Source organism: Pelecanus crispus, chromosome 1 (genome assembly GCF_030463565.1).
Source record: "Pelecanus crispus isolate bPelCri1 chromosome 1, bPelCri1.pri, whole genome shotgun sequence".
Lineage (NCBI taxonomy): Eukaryota > Metazoa > Chordata > Aves > Pelecaniformes > Pelecanidae > Pelecanus > Pelecanus crispus.
The window spans coordinates 106,874,995-106,899,554 of NC_134643.1; the positions used below are offsets into that span (position 1 = coordinate 106,874,995).

General features: G+C 42.1%; 1 protein-coding gene across 1 annotated transcript in view; it reads left to right on the forward strand.

Annotated features, from left to right (window-relative positions):
* Positions 1 to 3,819: 3,819 nt before the first annotated feature.
* The window catches only part of LOC142593692 (uncharacterized), a 46,214-nt gene continuing 25,473 nt past the window's right edge, over positions 3,820 to 24,560 (forward strand). Inside the window, exons 1-3 of the mRNA XM_075711896.1 lie at positions 3,820 to 3,926; positions 4,377 to 4,678; positions 18,989 to 19,116. Of these exons, the coding sequence (XP_075568011.1) occupies positions 3,820 to 3,926; positions 4,377 to 4,678; positions 18,989 to 19,116 (537 nt within the window). The remainder of the gene's footprint in view (positions 3,927 to 4,376; positions 4,679 to 18,988; positions 19,117 to 24,560) is intronic.

The following is a 24,560-nucleotide window of genomic DNA, read 5'->3' on the forward strand; positions in this document are numbered from 1 at the left end:
ATACTTTTGTTTAGCAGTGTTCTACCTCAAAACATAAGACCATTTCTTATTGTAGCAGTCCAACAATGCAAACAGCTTGAGAATGTTTTTTTCATTTAATAGTGCTAAAATGTGCTTGCGGGGAAAATGTTTAGTTTGGTGGTTTAAAGACTACATTTGTCCCCTAGTTATGTCTTTAATGTATCAGAAAAGTTTTAAAACTGGGTGTGAGAGGAAGGCTCTTCATAAACCAGTACAATGGAAACTGGCTTTCCTTTTTGGTATCCAAATAAAACAAAAGATTTGACTCAAGATTTTAAGGACCCATAAAAGTGAGGAAATTCAGAAAGCACAATTGAAATTTCACCATCTGCTCACTCGAAAGCAGTAAGGAGAAGGGGGAGGTTTCCCTTGTGCACAACCATTATAATCTGAATTGCAGTAGAAAATTAGTGGATATGGAATAGGCACAGCACTCTCGCCTCTTGAGATACTGATTCAAGTGGAACTCTGAGCAGGATGAACTATGAAAAAAGGTATTGAGAGTCTCAGCTTGACATTTTCTTCTTCTGTGCCATTGTTTCCCTCTGCAACTGTGTTTTAATGGTTTCTTACTGCCTTGGGTGATGCAATATTACCTCGTGTGGGCCACATGTGAGTACTCTAATCTGAGGCGGAAAGGAACCTGTTTCCCCCATCTGTTTTGGCTTGCATGTGTTGGTGCTGCTGTTAATACTGACAGCTGTGTTAATATGCGAGGCCACCTGCCACATGGTAGATACTGCATCTTCGGGTAAAAGCCTAACTTTTCTCCCTTTGTGGAGGGTGTAGATGGCTAAAACTGGGTTCCGGTTGGCAAGTCTTCTGGCAGTTCCCATTTTATTATTTTTAAGTATGTCAAAATTATTTACTCTTAAGTCACGTGGTACTCAATTACCCCAGGGTATGCAAAAAGAAAGGGATTATCTAACCTGGGCTATGTTTATCTTTCATATTGATATAGCTTTACTACTTTGATTAGAATTTACTTAGGTGCCTCCAGTGGAACTGCCATTTGGTACGTTTCTGTATTTTCTGCTTTTAGATGCAGTGAAGACAGCAGAAACAGATTTGAGCACAAAATGTTACTGTTTGGGATTAGCATTTCTGATTAGGTTGGCTCTTTGTTCTTGGACAAGCACAGCCCTGGTAACGCTTCATGCCGCACTGTGGTGCCCCTCCGGGCACCTCGCTGGTAGTATAGAGTGTGGACAGATTTTGGATTCAGCTAGGTGTTTTGTCTGCCTCTGTGTGCGACCTACTCACCATATTATACTTAACTACATCCTGAGGTGGTTATGAAGATTAATTAATGCTTAAATCCTTTGAAGATACTGGATGCTTTATAAATGCTAATTATTATATTCAGGTTTGCTACAGCTTAGGGATTAGACCTTACTTAAGCAATAGGTAGGAAAGCTGTGAGATGTACGTGGCAAAGAAGAATTAAAGTAGTCAACAGTCACTGAGAGCCTAAGCCTCCCCGCAGCCTGTTTGTGCAGTCCCATTTAATTGCTTTTAATAAATTGCCACTCTTCTGATTTGGTTTTGGAGCCTTAATTACTTTTATTTTGAATGTCAGAGGGAGCGTCTCCTCTGTAATATTCCATAGGGACTGCTGTTGCATATTGTAGTCTTAACCCTGATTGCCATTTCCCTGAGAATGGGCAACTATGTGCAGGTGCTCTCAAAATGTGGTTTCTTTTTTCTTTATACTGTTCTGGGATGAAACGCTTCATATTTTTTGTGCTAGGTTTGGGGCATCTCTATCACCGAGAGAAATGTCTGCTTCTTGTCTAGACACTGAAAACTAGGCAGGACCTTATTGTGTAGTAAGTGCTGGTCCCCTGAATAAGGTTTGTGACTGGTAATTATACCATGTGAAAGCTACATTTTGTAACCTGTGAAACAACCGGCTAGTCCCAACTCAGACTGACTGGTAAAGATTGCAGTACACGTCCAATATCCACCTGTGTCTCTGTTTTGAAAATCCACGTGAAAGCTGTATGAATGGTTGGACTGGATGATCTTAAAGGTCTTTTCCAACCTAAACGATTCTGTGATTCTATGACACCTGGACAATATGAGCGGGAGCTGTCTGCACACTTCTGAAAGATTTTGCTCGTAGCTGAGGCAATGGAAAGTAGACAGAAAAGTAGCCAGTAGTTTATTTCCAGGCTGTTTTATTGCTGCTGCTTTGCAGATGGGCCTAAAGTACCAGCTTCACATCCACCACAAGTTGCAGCCACAGCAGGCTGATACTATGGCACAGGGGTAGAGAATGGAGGCAAAGAGGCCTTGGCTATAGAGGGGGCGAATCGAGGTGAACAAATGGAGAAGGATCTTAGGGGAAAAAAGTGAGCGCTGGCACAGGTTGCCCAGAGACCGTGGAGTCTACATCCTTGGAGATATTCAAAAGACATGGCCTTGGGCAACCTGCTCCAGGAGGCCCTGCTCTAGCAGGGGGGTTGGACCAGGTGACCTTCCAAGGTCCCTTCCAACCTCAGCCACTCTGTGATTCTGTGAGATGGCACAATGCAAAAAGGAGCTGATAAAAAAGGTGTGAGGTGTAGGCAGTCACAAAGAACAGCAGAGATGCTCACTAAGATGAGAAAGAAGAACGTGTGGTCCTGTATATAAAATCCTAACATCAAGGTTAGTCAATTTTACCAGTAATTCACGCTCAGTGAATCATTAAGGTTTTGTGCATCACTTCTATCCATAAAACGAGGATAATATTTGTCACCGGGTTGTCGCAATGGCAAGGTTGTCTCTGTTGGTAGGGATAGTTTGATGTTAACTCAAGGGAGACCATAGCCCTCAGAGGGAGAAAAATGGAAGGTTTCAATATTAAACAAACTCCTTTCTAGGAAGAAATCTTTTCAAAAGGCTGGAGAACCCCCTTCCTCCAAGTCACTTATCAGCAAGGATGGCCTGAACTTATCCCAAAGTGATGGAGGGAGGTGAGTGGTGAAACAGCCGCACTACTGCTGCTGTGTACCTCTATTTGATGCAAATGTTTTACCGTGCTGTTATAGCGGGCATATATGTTACATGGCAGCCAGATGGTGGCCTGGCCCAGGACAGCGTGAAGCTAGTTACTGACTTTGCCTCGACAAACACGTGTAGTATCCCAAAGTTGGCACAAGTTAAAACACATAGGCCAGCAGTGGTGTTTGCAGTCAGTCAGGAGTGTCTGTCCTTTTTCTTACAGAGTTATTTTTCACTTCCGATCTCTTCTCCGTTCACGCTAGTTATGCCGCATTAACAAGAAAAACGACACCAAAACACCCCTCCCGGGGAGGAGGCGGCAGGCTGCGTGCGCTGGTGCTTCCCTCCCCGCGGCCATCGCTTTCCCCCAGGGCAGAGCCGCCCCCCGGCGCGCCTGCGGACGGCGAAGCCGGTCCCTGACCCGCCTGCCGAAAGGAAGGGCGCTGCCGCAGCACGGGCGGCGGGGAGGCACCGTCTCCCGCCCCAGCCTCCCCCGCCGTGCCGCCGCACCACGCCGGAGCCGGCCTCCCGCCTCGCCGGGCGCAGCTTTCGTCCTTCCCGCCCCCCGCACCCGGGCCCTCCTTCCCGCCGCCCGCCAACCCCGGCCCGAGCGCCGGCCTCTCCGGCCCGCCCCGCCGGCGGGAAGGGGCGGGCGGAGGCGGAGCGGCGGCTCCGCCCCGGAGGCGGGGGGCGGCCGGCCCGCCGGGGGAGGAGGGAGGTGTTTGCCGCCGCTGCCTCCCGCCGCCGCGGGGACTCGGTGCTGGGCGGCTGCTGGCGGCGCCTTGCGTCCCGTCCTGGACGGCGGCGGCGATGTCCGGCGGGGGCAGCCGGCGGCGGGCCGGCCCCTCCTGGCACAGCACCTTCTCCCGCTTCTTCGTCAGGAGCCCCCCCGGCGAGGCGGCGGCGGGCGCGAACAGGTACGCGGGGGACGGGACGGGACGGGAGCGGAGCGGCGCGGCCGGGCGGCCGCTGCCGCCCTCTGCCCCGCCCCGCCTGCCCCCGGCCGGGGAGCGAGCGCCGGGGCGGGGGGCGCGGGACCGTGCGGGCCGCCCCGCTGGATGTTGCGACACCAGCGGGGGAGGGAGGGGGAAGAAGCGGGTGTGTGCGCTGCGGGGGGGCCTGCCCGGCCGTCCCGGGGCTGCGGCCCCGGCGGTGAGGTGCCGCAAGGCGCCTCGGCCGGGGCAGGCGCGGGCCCGGCTTCGGCTCCCGTGGGAGCAGCCCCCGCGGCGGGAGAGCGGCGGCCCCGGCCGGGGCGGCGGCTTGTCGCACGGAGTTTGGAACCGGGGGCGGTAGCCTGCCTTGCTGGCCACCGCCTGAGCGCGCCGGGTTTTGGTGGCGGTGTTTTTAATTTAACGTAGCCGCGGTAGGGTGCGAGGCGGGCCCCCCGTGGGCTTTGCCGCTCGGGCGGTGCGGGGTTGTGCTGGGAGCTGGCCCCACCGCTGGCGGAGCAGCGGCGTCCGGCGAGCCCGCTTCCCCCGGCACCGCGAAGCTCAGCCCCGGGGTGAGGGCTCCTGTCCGAAACAGGCGTTTGCCGCCGGCGGCCGGCTCGGGGACGACTTCTTTGCCCTGGCCCGGGCGGCGGGGGTGTCGGCGGTGGGGCCGTCTCGCCCACTTGTTCCTCAGGTTGCAGCCCCTTCCTTGGAAACTGAAAGCAGGGCAGAGCGCAGAGGTCCGTGACGGGTTTGGTTTTTTAGTTTGTTTGTTTGGTTTGGTTTTTTTTTTTTTCCCCCCTATTCAGTTTTCACACTTACACTTTTCTTTTGGACTGCTGTAAATCAGATGTTAATGCAATATAAATATTACTGATGCGTTTAAGTCTCAATGCAAAATTTGTGGCTTATGGAAACCTGGTTATTAATAATTACTTTTGAGTGCAGGGAGACTTTACAAGATGAAGAAGTTCGGAAACTTCTTGTGTATTTGTTCCTTTTTTTTCTTTTCCTGGTGGTTGGTATCTATGTGGACGTAAGAAAGAAGCACAGATAAAGGTTCCTTCTGTTTCTCATGCAGCCTTGTTATTGGCCCTACTTAATTAGGATATTTTTGTGGTGAAAAGGTGCCAGCTGGCTAGGCCTTATTTCCTCAGGTGTGGTATTTATTTTTTTGCTTTTAACATGTTGGGTTTAATCTTTGAGTCATACTGCATAGGTTTGTATTTAAACCGGCAGACAAGTAAGTACAGTTCAGTTTAATCAAACAGACAGTGGGTATCACAGTAGTTTTTTCAGTGAAAAACTTTAGGATCTTGCTCTGCATGTTTTCAGCAATCGTGAAAAATAGCAGAGCGTGTTGCTATCTTACACTGACCATCTTAAATGGTCTCATAAATGCACTGTGAAGATCTTTAACTTTGGAGGTTTTGTTTTACTCTAAGTATTTGATGCACCAATGCATCACCAAGGATCCACTGGCTTTTCATGAGCGTGAAACATTGCTTTTTATTTCCTGGGGAAAATAAAAAAATTGGGAGCAAGGCTGCTGAGTCAAGGACATCTTTACAGTTGTGGGAGTCACATGGCTATTACATCTGGCAGGGGTGGTTAAAATACAGGAGAAGAAAAATGCTTGGATCTGGCTGAGGACCCGAAGAGGCAATAGGAGAGGTCTCATCGGGTGACTCCTTGCCAGCTCCCTACAGCTGTGGTTCAGAATAAACAAAAAAGCATAGCGGTCGCCTTGGTAAAAGAGGAGGGTGATGCTAGTTCAGTGGTTTGCACGCTAAATAGCTTATCTGTAGGTAGCACTCATGGTAGACCTGCTCCACTTAACTTGGGGCTGGAGTCTATTATCTCCATCTAAATTACAGTTTCATTTCCTGCAGCCATGAGCCTTTCCTTTATTAGGAAGGCAGGATAGTCCACGTAGATACGAAAAGGCTTGGGCCTCTTGGCTTTGTTGTTGAACTCCTGGTGCGGTTAGCTGGAGGGTGGTAGTCGTGACTCCTCTCTGGAGTGGAAGCAAGCAAAACCCCTCCCGCTCTGAGGAGGAGTCCAATTTGGTACGTTAAGGAGCTTTTTTTGTTGCGCTGGGTTGCAGCATGGCACGTTAGTTAGTCAGGAATGCTGACATTCTCGTATTTGGTTTCCACTGGCAGCCTTCTTCACAGATTAGCGTAATTGCATACATTAAACAGCTCTGGGTTGGGATGAGTGCCGCAGGTTTGCTCTCATCATGTTTATTTAGCGAGCTTGGCAGTGTAGAAAAATGGATCGCCGAACAAAGCGTGCATGTGGGGAGGGGGAACCAAAGCTGCTTTGTGTGTTTATTGTTAAGGTGTGGAGTGCACGAGGCAAGTTGGGGAAGAAGTGTTACGAGAAATGTATACACCAGGATGGTTAATTTCCCGTTCATATTATCAGTATGATACATGTTGGAACCAGATCAAATTCGAAATATATAGAAAGAAACTTTTTACCTACCGTTGGGCTTCAAAAAAGCAGAACACCTAAGTAAAGGGGGCAGGAGAGGGAGCAGTATGTTATACGGGGCCAAATACGCTCCCGGTGTACCTGCATTGACCTCTGGAGACATGCGTCATGCTTAATGCCTGTGCAGAACGTGACTGCTTCCTAAATTTTAAAAACGTGCAGAAATGAGCCTGCGTATGTCCAAAAGTCATTCTCCACCTGCTTCCGCAAGTTAGGCGACAGCGGCTGGATGGAAGCCCCCAGCTTTCCTTCCCCCAGCCCCAGAGCTGCCCCCCAGCTCAGCGGAGTATGGAGCTCTCGCCTGTTCTTGCTCCAGGCACCGTGTTCAGACTTAGCTTTAAAAAAACCCCAAAACCCAAACCTACTGTGGCCCTGGTTTAAAATAGGAGGAAGGGGAGGGGGGAATTACACTGTTTGTTAAGCAGTGTCTTAGGCTCTTCTGAGAACCTCATTTGACGAAGAGCTTATGTTAATAACTTGCCCTTACAGCAATTTGTAACTCTGATGAACATGAGGATTGCTGGAGGCTTGCTTGCTTGTGGAAAAAATAACCCGTGCAGATTAGTTGCAAGTTTTGTGGCGGCAAGAAGCACAGCACATGCGTTAAGGGCTTGCTTGGCTTTTACATAAAATGTAGACAAACGTGAGGTATCTCCCACTGAGTGCTTGCCTCTGTAAGTGTGTTCTTCAGAGTTGAGGCTGCTTTGAACGAGGGCTTCAGTGCTTTTCATCCCGGTTCTTTATCATTAACTTCCATCAAAGGCAGTCATTATGCTCTACTCGGCTATTTGCTATTTTCAATAATACAAAATTGATTATTTGTTACCGCAGTTTTTGTCCTGGAGCAGTCTAAATCCCAAGGGTGAAAAAGTCTCATTGAACTTTCGCTATTCTAATGGAAGTCTGGTTTTTTGTTTTTTTTTTTTTTAAAAAATACATGTTTCTGTAGTCCATCTGGATGAAGATACAGCTTTTACAGTGTAAGTCAATCCACTGCGTATTCTTTCAGAAATAGGCAGCTTCTGTGGCTGAGCAATTGTTGTGTTGCAAATAAATGTGACCTTTCAGGTCACATTAGAAGCTGCCAAGGAGGTGTGACGCTTTTCGCTGATCACTTTAACCCAGAGCTACCACCAAAATGTCCTTTAAACTATGGATGTATTTTATTAACTATTCTGTATATTGTTTAGCAGGTTCATTTCAGGTTTATCTTTTTCCCTCCAAGAGCTGTTGGTGGTTTGGTCAAATAACTACCAGTGCAAGTGGGCCTTTGGTTTGCCCAGATATTTCCTCTGCATCGCTGAAGTGTACCAGAGACATCAAACAGGGAAGAGCAACCTTTTATTTGGTTTTAGAGGGCTTTTATTTTTTTTTTTTTTTTTTTTTTCCTCCCAGGCTGAGATTATTGTTCCGTTCATCCATTAGTTTTTAACTAAGAGCTTTCAGAGATGGAAGAACTTTGTTTATTCTGCCTGAGGAGAGATTAGAGTCTCTTTCTTCCTCTGGGACTGCCAGTCATTGTTCCTGTTTACAAAGAACATGTATTTTTGTAGTTGTAAAAACCGTGCATTTGGGGACTGCTGGGAATTGATTGAAAGGGGAGTAATACATTTCAAACTTACTTCTTCTGAAGTTACTACCTCCTGTTTGGTTTTGATTCAGATACCATTAGCATCTTTGAAGAAATGTATTGTTTGCTGGAAAAAATCAGTCTCTGCTTTCTAATAAAGAAACTTTTTATTTCAAAAGGCAGAGCAGGATTTTTTGTTGTTGTTGTTAAATTTTAACTTATTTGTGAGTGTACATCAGGGATGATGGTTTGTGGAACCAGCAAGGGGAATACTCCAACCATATGGAAGAATTCAAATTAGCATTACCTAAGCAAGATGCATTGTGAAAGTTTTCCGTTCATTTGTTAATTTGGGGGTTTTTGTTTCTTTTTGCTTCCTAGATTTTTCTATTATGACTTTTATTGCAGGATAATCCAAAACAGTAGCAAAGGCCCTGATTCAGCAGGGTACCAAAGTGGTTGCCTATAAATAGATAAATATTTCGGTGCACTGTAGTGGGACTACTAGTTTGATTAGAATTGGGCATATACCTAGATGTCTCATGGGGCTGAGACCAGAAGGAGCAAGCCCAGCAGCTGGCTGTGTATGTGTGAGACATTTCCTAAAGGAAATGTTACTAGAGTATTAATTGTAGTAGTAGTGCTCCTTGGAAGAAACAAAGCAACATTCCCCCCCTGCCCCCCACTAGTTTAAAAGTTAACAGCATTGCCTCCTTTAGATTATTGGCATAAGTGCTAGAGTTAATACAAAAATATTTCCAAAACAGCTACAAGTCTGTGGTTTTAAGGAACAGTTTTGCAAAGATGAAAACGCCTCAGTCTTCTGTGGTGAGCAAAAGGCTCGCAGGTGGAAAAAAACCAAAATTCAGAAACATGTTGCTGTGGGGATTGGTTTTGTGATTATTGAAACTTCTTAAAAGGATGGAAACCCAACTACTGCTTTGATTTTCTGAGGGGTTTGTGGATTTCATACAATTCAGTTAGTATATACTATTATACTTACAGACAGTAGCACAGCACTATGTTGCTTAGGCTTTCAAGGTGATATTAATACCTCTATTTTTCTGGTATTTTAACTTTCATTTCTAAAATAATTTTTGTAGATTCTAACTGACTCTACAGTATTACTTTTGAAAACTTTTAAGATCAGAAACGTGGGTTTCCTTAGCCATTTCACTTCTCATGTCAATTTTGCAACATGAAATACAGTCTCTAATTGTGTTGTGTTAATGTGACTTTATGACTAGCCTTATTTTGAAATGGAGTCTTGATTTTCTGAGCATTCCAGTGTTTCTTAAACGGCTAAGATACTTTACTGAAGGCAGTGTATCAGCTTAAGGAGTTTGGAGGTCTTGGGACCTGATTGTATGAATACTGTGTGGATCTGCACTTCACCAATAGACAGTGTTGTGTAGGGAAGAATGTTGGAGGAAGTATTTCTTGTTAGCATGTGAAAAGTAAATGCAGAAAGAATTGCAGTGACAAGAGACTTTTTTTTAAATCATCAATTAAATGCTACAAATGTAACCATCAAATTTATTTTGTTTGAATGGAAAATGCATGCTTTCCACACAAAAGAGGGAACCTTGATAATGACTGGAAAATATCTGTAGGATACTTGCCGATGTGTATTTTGTGAGTAAAAAATGGGGGAACTGGGGAAGTATTTTCTTGCGTTGAACTGGTAGCCTTGTGTGCCTCTACCAAGAGTTTTCTGCTCCAGCCTGACTAGAAGAGCTCGCTGCATTTTACTGGTGACGCCAGTCTCTCTTGCTTGTTTTTTCTCCTGGGTGCTTTTTTTTAATGACATCTTGTAAAAATTCTGTTATGCTCTGTTTATCAGGAGGACAGCAGTTGCTGCTGCTTTAAAGCTTTCCTGGATTTTTTTTTTTTTAAATATCTCCTATTTTCATGCCATTTGTAAGCACCATTGTTGATCCCCAGCCCTGCAAACATGCCATTTGAAAACAGTTGTATAATGGATTGTCTGTTCTCTATTAATTCAATAATTTTAACCTTAATAAACTTAAATAGTTTATGAATCTGTTTCTGATATTATACCAAGTTTATATGCTAGTGACCAGTAACGTATTTATTTTATAAGAATGTTGGAAACTTTATCTAACCAATCAGACTGCAAATATGGAGCAGAGTCTACATTAATGTTGGTTACTATGGTTGACATATGCCAGAAGAAAAACCTGGATGTAATCTGGTATAATCCGACTGCCCAATATCAAAGTAGGCTCTACTCAAAAACATTTATATTTCTTTTCTCTAGCCTTTGTACGGCTGTTCAATTCCCTCACATGTAAAACAGATTAAGTTATTCAGCAAGGGTGATCATGGACCATTGTACTTATTTCACTTAGTTCTAGCCTTTAAACTTAAAGGTACATGTTCAGTGTAAAAACATGGTTTGGTTCTTGTGTTTTTCATGTAAATTTTCATTGTAAAATGTGGCATATCTGTGATTTTGTAACATCTTTATTTTCCATTATATTTTAGTTGCATTTTGAAAGAGAATTAAAAAAATCTTTGTTTTATACTAACACACTCTGTGTAGCTCACATAGTCTATGTGTCAGAGTGCTGCTAATGCAGAACCTGAAGCTGACCTAGCTTTGCTACACAAGCAAAGAACAGTATGTAAATAACAGCATAAACAGGTCTGAGAGGAAAAATTGTTTTAGTTAAAAAAATGTAAATTGCTTAATGCTGTCTGTAATCAAACCAGTTTTGAAGTGGATAGTTTAATTGAATATAATATATTTTGTGCTGTTGTAACACTTAATCGGCTGATTGTAACACTTCTTTTGCCTAAGTCCCTGCCTCCTCCTGGCTCCATTTTCTCCTTCCTTACGTTTCTCTGCTTTCTCTTCCTTTTCCTTCACTTCTTATTTGTTTTAAATGAAATAGTAGCTTTGCTTTCGTTTGACCCTCTAATTTCAAACTCACTAACTTGTTTTTCTAATTTCCATTCATCTTAATGTGTTTACTGCTCCTCCCCTATGTGTGTGGCCTAAGCTTAAGCACAGAAGTAGGAGCCAGAAACTTCACATTCAAATTTCTGTGGAAATACTCCCTCTCTCTTAAGACAAGCCCCAACAGCCTTGCCAGAGACTAGGGGCAGACTTTGTCACTGCTACTACCATTTGGTTTCCCAGGAACAGTGTTAGCCTCAGGAATCTTGCTGAGAAGTTGGCCAAAATTACTCATTTTGAAGCTTTTCAAAAAGGGCAATATTCTGGTTGGGGGGGGAGAGGGGAACAGCGGAAAGAGCTCTTTATTCGTTACTATTTTCTGCTAAAATGCTAGCATCTTTGTTTTCTGTTAAAATACTAATGTCTTTTAACTGTCATTTGATGCAGAAGGCAGTTTTTGGGAATCTTCATTGATGATTTCCTCACATCTTGTTGCCACTGAGCTTTACAGTAATGTTTTCCTTTCATTTAACAAATGTTTAGTGTACCCTTGCTCATGTCATTCAATATATATGCCAAAAGTTCTCCTGCCTGCACAGTGCACGAATGGCTTCACAAGTGTGACCTTACTGTCTAGAGTAAGGTGGTGTTATTTCACTTTTAAGTGTATTGTATTTGGTTGGATTAAAGGGGAAGGATTGAAAAGTTGATTTACCAAGGCCTTCCAGGTGACCTGGGAAGTTAATAAACGTGATGTTGATCCTAACATCGCTGGAGGATGGGAATTGTCAAACTTGGTTTTGCTCATGAGATTACAGCTTCAGTTGACAAAATGCTGAAATACGGTCCTTGGACTCTTTAAGGCATCTGGCTTGGTGCTGATGCTCCAATTAAAATATTTGCAAGTGTAATGGCAGTGGGCTAAGAATCGACGTATGGAGGGATATAAAAAGACCAGATGTGAAAAATAATTTTCTACATCATGTATTTGAAGAAAATTAAAAGGACTTATTTTAAAATCAATTGATATGATATCTTCACAAATAACTTGAAAGAGGACAAAACTGTAGCATGTGAAGTTTGCAGATGACTAGAGCAAAAATTATGGGAATCACCATGTAGATTACAACATTAAAAGCAGACTAAGTTGCCATGGTTGACAGTCAGCTGAACATGAGTTCCCAAAGCAAAGTGGTTGCTCGGAGAGAAAATGTGATTCTCGGATGTATAAATAACAAAGTACATGTATTCTGTGGATGAACTTTGATTACTGGAGTACTGAGTCTAGTTGCGGTGTCCACAGTTAATATGAAAAAGATGCTGACAACCTAAAAAGGTCTCTGAGAAGAGCTCCAGAACATTTTGATGTCTGGAAAATCTCCCTCACAGAATAAAATTAAGTATCTCAATAGCGTAGTAGTTCATCTAAGAGAAGGTTTTGAAATGACAGGGTTACAGTTTGAGGAATGACTCTGCCTTGAGCTACATAACTCCAAGAGAAGTGAGAGTTAAGTGCTTCATGTCATAGTAGACCTGTGACTTGAAGAGGATATTTGAACCCAAGGCCTTTGTAATCTGTCCCACGTAGATGTAGGTTGATCCTGTAGCTCAGAGATGAGGCTTGGCAAATCAGTCTAGTAAGCCTAATTTTAAGTAGTGAATTTAGTAGTGGTTTACATGGGAAAGCCTTATTTACAAATGTGGTATATTTTCCATTGCTTGATGGTTTTTAATCAAAGCTCGTATCTTTTGGTCAGGTGTTAAAGGCTTGACACCAGTCTCCCTTGGTGAAATTTTGTAATCTAGATTATGCAGGAGGCTACCTTCAGTAATCATAAAGGTCTGTATGGCTAGTAGGGCAACTGGTATATATAGAAAAATATTACTCAAAAGGTCTGAATTTTTAGCACTCATCTTTTTAATTGCCACTTGGAAGCCAGAACAGAGAGGAAACCAATACTAGCTAACCTATGGCTCTTTGCAGATGTATAATAAAAGTTTCATAACTACTACTGGTCTGTGGATGTGGTTTGAGAATCCCTGTAATGTGCTGAAACTTCATGGAGGTTTTGGTCTTGCACATCTATATTTGATAGTATTATTAGACTCGTGGTTTTCCGCTCATTCACATTCTTCAGGGAAGCTCTTGCACAGATGGATTTTAAAGTACTAGGTGATGAGATCCTTGTTAGCAATCTCTCTGTTCCTCTGTTGAAATGTCCTTCTGGAAGGTCACCACTGAATGTGTCACTGTGTTGGCACTAAGTAAAATTGGAAAGTCATGACATCAAAACCAAATGGGATGTTACTTCCCAGAGAGGAGCATTAGTTTTGTTTGGAGAGGGATAAAAGGCAGGGGTCAGGAACTGGCATTACGCTACAGAATGCTGAAGTAAAGAAACTAGCAAGAAAGGGAACCTAAAAATTAATTAGCCTGAGTGAGGACTCCAGCAGAGAGTGAATTGTATCAGCAGTCCCCGAAAATACATTGTCTTGAGAACTGTTTAGAAAATATTGGGAAGGAAATGTCACAAGTGATGTCATGAAACCTGGATAGATAGATGTATGTATGGGTCAGGCTTGGTTTATTAACATTATGTCACTAAAGCCAGATGCAGAAGTTTTTTGCCTCTTGGCACCCTGGAGCATCTTTCAGGTTAGGCATTGCTTATTCTCTTACCAGTACGAGTCATCCCATTAAATGGCTAAATGGTTTTTCAGTTAATCTGAAGAGAAGACCAGTTAAAACCAAACAACGCTAGCTAGCCTGATGTGGTAGCAAAGAGGGTTTGACTATTCAGGGAGTCATCTGTCCCTGAAGAGAGAGAAAAAAGATGGCAAAACGATAGAGCTCTCACCTATCTGGTAACATCTGTACTGCACAAGAAGTAAATGCTGGAGCTGCTGCATTGGAAGAGACTTTGCTCCTAGGCAGTGGGAGGAGGAGGGAGGGTCGACATCCAGAAGTGCTGTTGCAGTGCTGTCTGAGTTGAGCTTTAGCCAGCTGTCCATGTTTCCTTAAGAGACTGCCCATGAATTTCCCCCTTCCCAAACAGCAATCAGCAGCCCATACCTTCTCCTTGTAAAGGGGACCTAAAATGTCACAGTGGTTACTTTCAATTTGGTGAGCTCTGTGTCTGGTCAGTCTTGTCAAAACTTGCATGTTGGTACTTTATTGCCCTTGCAAGCTGCTTGTAGCTTTTTTTTTTTTTTTATCTGACACAACACAATCACAATCTGCTGCATGCATAACATGGGTGGGGTAGATTAATAAAGGAAGACGGGGATGGGCTTTTAATTTGCAAGTTCCGAGGGATTGTTATGAAGGATGAGGATGGAGGAAGCAGACTTCTTGCACCATACAGAGATGCCGTGAGGGCCTTTTGAAGAGTGATTGTTTGTAATTGTCTTGTTCTGGTTTTAGAGGCAGTTGGAAAAGATCTCACGAACCATGCACTTAAATTTGCTTCATTAAATTGTTTTTTTTTCTTGACTGTAATCCCTCATGTAGGTTAACTAACCTGAGTTTGACCACTTCTGCTTATATGTGTGTACTTTTTGTGTGAGCAGCAGTGCAGAATATGAACATTTGTCTCCCCTGTAAGTATCTCTAACCTTTCCTGTGTAAGTGTAATGATTAAAAACTTGGACCACAAATCTGCTTCTGATTCAGACACCACCTGTCCAAGTATTCCAGAAAGGTCAAAACAGATTTTCAGCAGCAGAGGAACAGAAAGTGTTAGAAAATCACACAAAGAAAGGTTTGTGCAGAAGATACAGAATGGGATCTTTTGTAACTTGAGTTTAATCTTGATTATTTAAAGAATAGGAATGATGCTAATCAGGTTAGGCATGCTGGCAAGACAGTCGGGAAGAGTGGCAAGACAGTCGAGGAGAAGAACCTCTACCTTTGCTGGAGATTAACCCATCCATGTTGGATGCACTGATATGTAAGAGAAAAGGGAATGTCTGGCAGAAATAGCAGCAGGAAGGCAGTAGGTTACATATTTGAGAAGTAGTTGAGCAGCTTGGTTTCTTGTCTTAATTTTGACAGTGTCATTATTACTCAGAGCATTATTTAATATTTCCATGCCTCTTTTTTTTTTTAATCTATAAAATGAAAATAATATCTGCCTAAATATGTAAACAAGTGGTTGTGACAATTTGTAAATGACTGCCTGTATACTTAAGAAGTCCATGGAAGCAAGTTGGTGGGGCAGAGGTGTTTTCTGTATTCCTAGGATTATGCTTTGCTCTTTCACTTCTTAAAGGCAAGTACAAAGCAGATTCAAAACTTGGGTTAGTAGAGTCCTATTGCTGGGTATATAATGTAACAGCGGTAGTTTGTGAAGCATGGAGTTGAAGGCTCATGAGATTCATCTTCCTGATCTAGCAAGTGCAAGTGCTGAAATGCTGAGAGCTGGCTGGCTGATGTAGCAAAGCCGTGTGGGGTGGTTAAGCACAAGCCTAATGTTGGATGTGCTGAACTGGAGATAGTGTGCTCAGTACCTGCTGTGGCAAAGCACTCCAAAAATGCACCACTCCAGAAAAGCTTAAGGCAAGGATGAAACTGTGGAGCCAAATGTTACCCAAATGGGGGTGTGGGGGGTGGTGGCAATCCCTATCTCATGGTGAGCCTGTATATACTACCAGTCTGTTGTTTTCAGTTCTTAGTAAAAGCATAAGAATTCGCTGGTGTAATGCCATGTTGCTACCAGGTCAACATTTGTAACTATTTAATTGCAGAGACTGTCCTGTAGGAAAAAAAAAATATATATAAACCCCCTTATAATACAGTTCTTGGAAGTATAACATCTAGCCTCTAATGAGAGGATAGCATGGGCATATAAAAAATTTAAGAATGGGTAATTTTTTAGTATAAATACTAAATGTCTTGCGTATTTCACAAGAATTGATTTTAATTGTGAATTCCGTAGCTCAACAGTTGTGCTCACTGCATCTCTGAATATAGACTCACATGAACAACATGGGCTTACATTGCGGCATAAGAACGTATGGCATAATTACGTTAGCTTCACCATGGTTTTTTTTTTTTTTTTTTAACAGGGATTGTAGGGTTGTGTGTAGGCCTATGAACTTTACTGTTTTATTTTCCTCTTTGGATAATTTTGTGGGGAAAATACTGTGCAGTGTTCCAAAATTTGTGATTAGTGACTGTTATGTGATTGATGCAATGATGAGGGCGGGGAAAGCCCTAAAAATTGTAGGGGGTTGGTAGCAGGAGGTGAAAAGCTGCATCATTTGAGCCCAGGGAGCAGTAACCAGCCTGTTCTCCAGTCTCAAGTACTGAGTGTGGCACCAGCTACTGTGTCTGTGGTGTTTAGGCTGTAGAAGGTAATCTTGACTCCTCGGGAAAAACAAAACAATTTTATCCTAAGCAATCCAAGAGGCCTGTTTACAGCAAAGCAAGCTTTTGTGCTGTAAACTTCATTCATTCAGCGTGAGTCATTTGGTTTCAGTCAAAGATCCATTTAAAACTGGGCCCTGGCTAAGAGTAGAAGAGGTTCACAAAAAGTAGCTTCGGTGAGGTGAGGTGAGCCGCAGTGGTGCGTGCGTGCCTGTTCCTGCCTGCTGAGTGGCATTCATTGCCCCTTCATTTGTGCTGGTACCAGTCACTGCACTGTAAACTGGATCACAGGCTGAATTTTTTCTGATGGCAACTTCTGCTCCCCCCTTGATTTTATCCAAGACCATGGGCCTGCTGAGAGCCCTGCCTGGCTGAATAAAGGGTGGGAAGAGATAGCTGAGGTTGAGAAGGCAGGCATGGAAATTTCTAAAGCTGGTGCTGCTGACAAAGTCAGCATGTTGAGGAACTACACCCTAAAGCAAAAGGTTCAGGAATGTAGAAACGCTAGAATGTAAACCATGAAAGGGTGTGGGGAATTGCTTCCAGGTTTAGGTTTATTTTATGCTGGAAAGTAAAGTTTTGATACTTTTTTTTTTTACTTGTTGATTTTAAGATGCTTATCTGCTGAATGACATTCTTTTGGTTTTGGTATGTACACTGTGGAATTTCATAGCGATCTGTCCAAGCCTGGCTAGCTAGAAGAAAGTAATAGAGGCATATATTTCAAATACAAACAAGAAGTAGGAAAGTGAAAAAAGTTTGGGGAAAAAACATGGTGTGAAGGGAAGAATATGAGCAAAACAAAGTGATAAAAGCACAGGATGCTAGTGATCTGTGCTGGCAATACTTAACAAAAGCAAGGATCTCATTTGTGGTCTGCAGACCAGTTCCATAAGGAGTGATATCCTGAAGCCAGGAAGAATGTCTGGTGGAGATCTACCTCATTATTCTGCTCTTAAGTACAGGGAATTCCTGTTCATGTCAAATGTATCAGCATCAGGAAAAGCTATGCAGATCTGAGAAGGATTTTAAAAAAAAAAGCAACTAGGAGGGAGAAAATAGGTTACGTACCGAGAAGCACTTTTATTAGTGTGCCAGACTGCCCAGAAGTGATTATGACATCTCCTTCATGAAACATTAACAGCAGAAAAAATTAGTAGGATAGAATATTAATTCATCTGCTCTGTCTTACAGGCAGGCAAAGAACAGCCAAGACTTTCTGTCTGATGCTCTCCCTGAAAAAGCATCTTTGTGTTTATAAATGCATTATGAAAGATTACCTGAGGTGATCTGAAAGTACATGGTTTTCAACTTGAAGAGGACCTGTAAAAGAGAGGAAGGAGCTTTTCTTTTGATTGTATCTGAAAAGATCTGAAAGATCCTGAAAACCTTAATTGCAGAAGAGTTCTTATTTTTGTTCAGGGAATGTTGTCTCTGAGCAGCTGAGAGGGAAACTAACATTTAGTCAGACTGGCTTTTGTATTTTGTGTGTATATCAACATATATTTAACTTGGATGCCTAATCCACAATAGGAAGAAAAACCTTTCTTTTCAGAAGTCTTACTGAGACATGCTTACCTGTGGTTAATGGTCAGTAGTGGTAGGAGGATCAGTACTTCTAAATCCTTTCTCCAAATCCTGGCAGAATTTCACCAAAATGCAAATAACTATTTTTTTATTTTTATTTAAACATCTTTCAATTCCTCTCTTCATACAAATTCGGAAATAAGGGCTTGGGCATTTGTCAAGAGCAAAGCTAAATTCCTAAAATTTGATGGAGAAGGGTTTTTGAAGTGATTATGACTTCATTGCAATACGGAGCATTTCTCACATGATACATTGGTACAAAGTTATTTTTCTTCCGTTTAAGATATGCAATGCAGGAAGTGATGTCTGTCATTAACATCCTCTAACGTTTTCCTTGATACGTTTTTGGTTTTAAGTTGCATGTAGCGTAAAGGTTCTGATTAAAGTGTTCTCTGCTGGATGGTGCCTAAGGATTGTTTTAAGAATCCAGGACAGGGTGGAATATGGTTCCCTTCATTCCAAAGATGGGCTCTGAAGAAAATTTTGACCAATGTAAATTGGCAATAAGGACATATGTGACTTTGGAGTTCTGACTTTTAAAATGGAACAGCAGGTATTGCCTTGGTAATAACAACGTGCCTGTTGTCCCCTTTCTAAAATTTCTTCTGAATTTGCCTGCAAACCCTCATTAGGTGTGTTCAGTGAAGATGTGTTAAATGTGGTGGCTGTGATTTGTGATGATTCCATCTGCCCTGAGTACATCCCACTCAATCACAGTCCTCAGTATAAGGACTGGGGGTGCCTTCTAGCTGCTAGGTGTGTCACATAGTGCTATGACAATGAACGCTGCTGTAGTAGATGATTGATCAACTATAGTATCATTTTGCCAGCAGAAAGTAATACCTACGCGCAGAAAGCTTGGGTTTTTTTCAGCTGGAAGAGCTGAAATGCTGTGTGCCATTTCTGAATGCTTGAGTTTGAAAAACCTCTGTATAAGGTGAAACAGGCATTTTGCTTCCATCTTCAGCTTTTTGGGGCATGGCTTTTTCAGTTGTAATATGTGCAGAATATGGACTATGGTTTGGAAAATATGTTGTTCTGTCCTTTTAAGTTAATGATGTCTTTTGCTTAAATTGAATGATCCTGTGTTGACTCTCACCTAGACTTGAATAATGCAAGTCCTCAGTGTTACAAAATATCTTTGTTTTTCAGTTCTGAAAAAAAAGGGAGTGAAGCCATAAATTTAAAGAGCAACCAAAAGGAAAGCACAACTCTGCCTGCACTTTTGAAGGTATGATTTTTATTTACTAATATTTAATTGAGCTAAAACCTGCCACCTCTGCTTGTGACTACTTGCTAGTGTTCTGATGTTGGATGTATTCCTGCACTGCAATGTAGCACCTGGTTGCCATATTCTGGGTTAGGGTCCATTATGCTGGGGTACTAATACACGTGCAGAAGACAAAAAAACTGTTTGTGCTTCACATTCTTAAAACAAAATTTACGTCTTTACTTACATTAAAGAAGTGGGAGTCTAGTGCTAATTCTACATGCAGTTAGCCAGTGAAGAAGGAAGCTAGTATTTTTATCAAACAATAGTTTCAGGCAGTCCTCTAAAGCACCGTTTCTATATAATTTCTAACCAGCAAGTGTTTGCCTGCCTGAAGGACTGCTGGTTGCCAACCAAAGCACTGTAAGATCTTTCTGCTGAAATTCGTATGCATGTTGGCTGTTCTTCACCAGTGTTATCCACGTTAATCATGCTTGTCTTGTCCTGTAAGCATTTTACTGCAAACAAAGGACATACTTCTCTGTGATCAGGGCTTTCTCCTATGTCACTTGGCACAAAGTGGTGGTTGCCTATAAAGTTGTGTTTAGATTTAGTCAAATATCATAAATAATCATGTACACGACAGGGCCTGGTGATAACAGCTCTCTTTTCTGCTGTCACGTCATGCCCTGCACAGAGCCATTTTAGTGATTCATTCACTAAGCACTTTTGCTTGTGTTTTGTTCCTTTTCCTAGTTGTTTTAGTTTAATGCAGGTAATATTGTGGCTACTTCCCCAAAAGGCCTTGACTAGTCTGCCAGATTTATTTGGGGATGCAGCAGGCTTCTTAACACACTGAATCTGAGACTTCTATCCCATGTTGCATTTAGTGAGCACTAACAGTGTGTGGAGAAGGAAGCGGTCTTCTTCCTGAATGTCCTGCAGTCTGTGTGTAGTTGCATCTTCAATATCTAGGGAGCATTTGTTTGGGCTTTGCCAAAGGTGAAGAGACATTGCAGTTGCCTCTGCAGAGCCCTGGTTCGGTCCAACAGTAGTGTTAGCTCAAGAACAATTCCATGTTGAATGTAGTTTATCTACATCAAGGTGGGAAGCAATGCAGTGACATTTGTTCAGAAGCCCTGTGGATTCAAGCCAACTCGGTCAGTTCTGAGCTCCTGGAAAATGCCACTGAATGCCTTTCGGTTACCATAAATCATGGACTATTGATTTTACGCCTTGAAATGCGGGCAGAAAGGATTCTGATAAACCAGAAGAGATTCTACTATAATAGAAGCACATTTTCTGCATTTAACACCTCCCCCCCCCGATTTTTCTGTGTTGGATCAGTGAAAAATTCTAAAACAGATTTGAAGAAGGTTTTGAGTGACGAAGGGGAATCGTTTAGCATACGTGCACAGAACTTCAACACCAGGAATTGCTTAAAAAGAAGGATGAAGAGGGCTAGGTCTCAAGGTAACAAGCAGAATGCGTAGGTGGAGCAAAGGGAGCATAGCAGGTTTATGTTACCTAAGAGTGTTTCTTTCTTGCCAAAAACTAAATCTCATTTATTTTTTAATAAGCCCAATTTTAATAAGTCCAAATTTTTTTAAAAAAAGTCCAAATTCAGAATCTTGCCTGCTGAATGTAAATTTGTTGTGGTAAAGTCTTCTACTCAGAACTTGTGGTTTTGTAATGCTATACTAAATGTTGGTGCCAATGTTGATGCTGTAAAGTTCTGTTCCAAATATCTGATCTGTTTTCTTTGTCTTGCCATAACTTTTTATTTAATTATACTGTCTTTGACCTATGTTGAGAAGTCTAAAGTGTTACAGTGTTCGTTACATTATCTTTGAAATAATACCTGGTGTTTGTATAGGTTTTATAAGAAAGGTGCGGTTTTCAAATTACTAGAATGTGCTGGCTGTTCAACTGTACTGAGAGCTTCCTGTCTAACTTACTTCCCTCTTTCTTACGCTGATCAAAAATCTTCTGATACACTTGAACAGTTTCATATGCATAGTAATGAGTACTGTTAGCACTATAATTTTATATCTTGTGTGCACTAAAATTACAACTAGATAGTAAAAACTGATTCAGAGGAAGTGGAGAAAGTATTTAGTTTCTACTGCTTCCCCCCCTTTTCTTTGGTGAAGAAAATCTTTTTCTTTTGTTTTTTCCTACCACTGCTCCCTCCAACACACACTTGCATTTTGATAACACCTCACTGTCTGGTGCCTGACATTGGCCAAAATAAGCTGTCTTGTGCAAAGATCACTAGAATGCAGCTGAACAGGTGGAGAGGAGTGAGACTGTCGCAGTTGAAAGGGATAACATATGGTATTGAAAGATGTTCCAGTTTTATTCATTGAGTCATCAAGGTTACTATGGGCTGAAAAAAAGTAGCGTTATGTTGTTATGGAAAGTGTACTTTTTGAGGAATATCTGAATCTATATACCTATATGGGTTGGGTTTGGGCAGGTTTCATACATGTCCATGTGTCTGAACTGTGCTTGTACCTAGCCATTTCAGGTGGATGGTGACTAAAAGTTGAAACCATATTGTGTCTGTCACCAAGTTAATGAGCTATCATGTTTCTGACAGACTGATATGTGGACTTACATGCTGTGATTTTGTATATTCATTGGCCGTTTCAGCAGGAGGCCAGGGGCAAAATAGCGGGGGAACTGTAAGTCTCTGATTTAGCAGCAGAGGTCAGACATCTAAATTATAGTTGACTGGGTGAGTGGAGCTGGGAAACGTGCTGAGCTATGGTAGCTCTTCGGCTCTTCTGAGCACTTTAGTTACCAGTTCTGTACTTTACCCCTGCTACTTTTTTCCCTGCAATGAAATTTTTATGCTCATAGAGGGAGGAAAAGCTATTTTAATACTCACCTTATGAAAATATGAAGCCTAACCTGTCTGTGCCAAAGTGACTTTATCAATCATCATTTGATCACTTTTGAGAAAATATTACTGAAATATATTTGCCATGTCTATTAATTCATTGCCAGAAAGTACACCACCACCCACCACTATTTATTTACAGATTTTGTTTTGCTTCTGTTTCTTTGAATTAGAGCTGTAAACAGTGCTCTTTCTGAGTAAATGCTCCATTTGAGCAACATGATTGTTGAACAGATGGTTGTGTGGATGTAAACAGTTCTTGAACTTCACGTTTAGTGTTCTAAGTATCTGCACATTACATAGTGTCCAGTAAGTGTTAGTATATCATTAACCTCACTTTTAGTGCTACAGGGACTTTGTTTTTAAAAGGAATATTGCAACAGTGCTTCCTGCAGAAGTACGTTTCACATACTTTTGCTTTTGGTAATGCCCTTAAAACAGAGGTTTACAGCTGGGATGTAGGTATTAGTTGGATTGTGTGGAAGAGCTACCAAATAAGCTAACACCGCTACTGTAGCAAGCTACGTGCTGGAGAATGTTACGTTAGTACGGTTTTGAAGAAATCACACAACACTCTTGTTTGACGTGCTTGTGCTGCAAGTCTAATGTGGCTCCTACCTGTATTACCATACTGTAGTAGTAGCAGCAGCGGTGATAGGTGCTTGGGTTAGTTTCAATAGCAGTGAATGGCTTAGATCCCAGGCTTGTCCTGTCTGCGTCAAACTGAATGCTTTGCCATGACAGTGTAGGCAAATTCACTTGCCTGCCAGTCGTCCCCGGATATCTTTCCTGTAGCAGTGCATGGAGGAAGTAGTGCATTCTCCCATAACTGATTAGGAAGGAATTCTTAAGCATCTCAGCACAGGAACTGCTATGTGAGCTCTGTCAGGCAAATGCAAAAGTTTGAAAAAGTAGGTACAAATATGATATATGAAATGTATAATTTAGACTTCAGTATTTCAATAGCATTAAATATTTTATAATATGGCCCATAGGCTCAAGCCTGGGTGCTAGTCACCTGGATTAACCAGAGGCAGTCTCAACCTGCATAGAAAACACATGGGCAGAAAGTATTGCAAAGATTTTCTAGTCCACTCCTCCGCCCCAAGGTGAGATCTCTGCATGTATGTCATACCTGATAGAAGTTTGTCTAACTTGTTCTCAAAGACCTCCAGGGTTGGAGATCTCTAAGATCTCTGCAACTTCACCAGACAACAGTTCTACAGATTTCATAAACCTTATAATTAGAAAGTCTTTTTCTTAACATCCGATCTAAAGGTTCCTTGCTACAAATTAAATGTTGCTGATTGTCGTCTGACAAGTACTCCTGTATACTGTGAACGTGGAGAAGAGATGATTCTGTAGCCTTGCTTTCTCACATGAATTTCATTTCAAGGTAACATAAAGATGGCTGTATTTAAATGGTAGACACAGTATTAAAATTTGATGGCAAGGACTGCAATTATGTGATAAGATGGAGCCAGATTCTTTTTGGAGTTGCAACAAATAAGACAAGAGGCAATGGGTGCAAGTTGGAACAGGGGAAGTACCAGTCACCTATAAGAATTTTTTTCTTACTACTATTTTTTTTTCTTTTTCCCCCTTCACCGAGTGGTCAGATATTGGAACAGGTTGCCCAAGGAAGTTGCAGAATCTTTATCCTTGGAAATAACTCAAAACGCAGCTGGATGAAGCCTGCTTTGTCAGGGGCTTAGACTACATGACCTCCCCAGCCGCATACCCCTCAGCCTAATTTTTTCTGTAGTTCCCTGTCACATCATTTTTCCTCCAGTGTGTGAATTCACAGAAGTTTTAAAAAAAGTCCCGTGAACTTGCTGAATATATGTAGCTGTTCCTACTGAATGCCCCTAATTCTAACTTTATGATTAGTTGTAAGGTCTACAAAAAACTAGAAATCAAAATTAAGCCCAGTGTCTTAGTTAACTGCATACTTTTACATATAGCATGGGGTTTTTTCATATTGTCATGGTTTTATTTTCTATGGTCTTTATTTCATATGTACATTATCTAAGTAATGTCTGCTCAGCCTGTGTGTGAATGCCTGCTCCATGCCTGTGTCTTAGACCTAGTAATTAGAAATCAGAGAGAGGGATTCTTTGTCTTTTGAGAGTCAAGGGAGGTGGACTGTTACTGCCAACCATGAATTCTTTAAAAACCCGAGAGTTAGTTTTAAAAGCTATTGCTGCCCACAACAACGAATGAAAGATGCAACCAAGATGTTTTTGGAGTTTGTATAATCAAGATTTCTCTTGTGGAACCTGAAAGCAGATCTTTTTCTCTTCAGCCATGATGTAAACTTTTGTTGAAATGGGATTTTATAGGCGAGTACATAGCACCTTCTGGTTTCCCAAGAACACTTTGTTAAATTAATGGTGTTAACAGCTGTATGTATTCAGGAAGACATTTCAAGATCATCCTATTTAAAGTCCTAGTAAATTCCTTTGTCATACTGAAGATTTTTAGAAAGGATGATCCTGAAGTGTGATTCCCTCTCTACTACTTCAGTTCTTCAAAGAAGGGATCTTGAGCAGGGAACTTG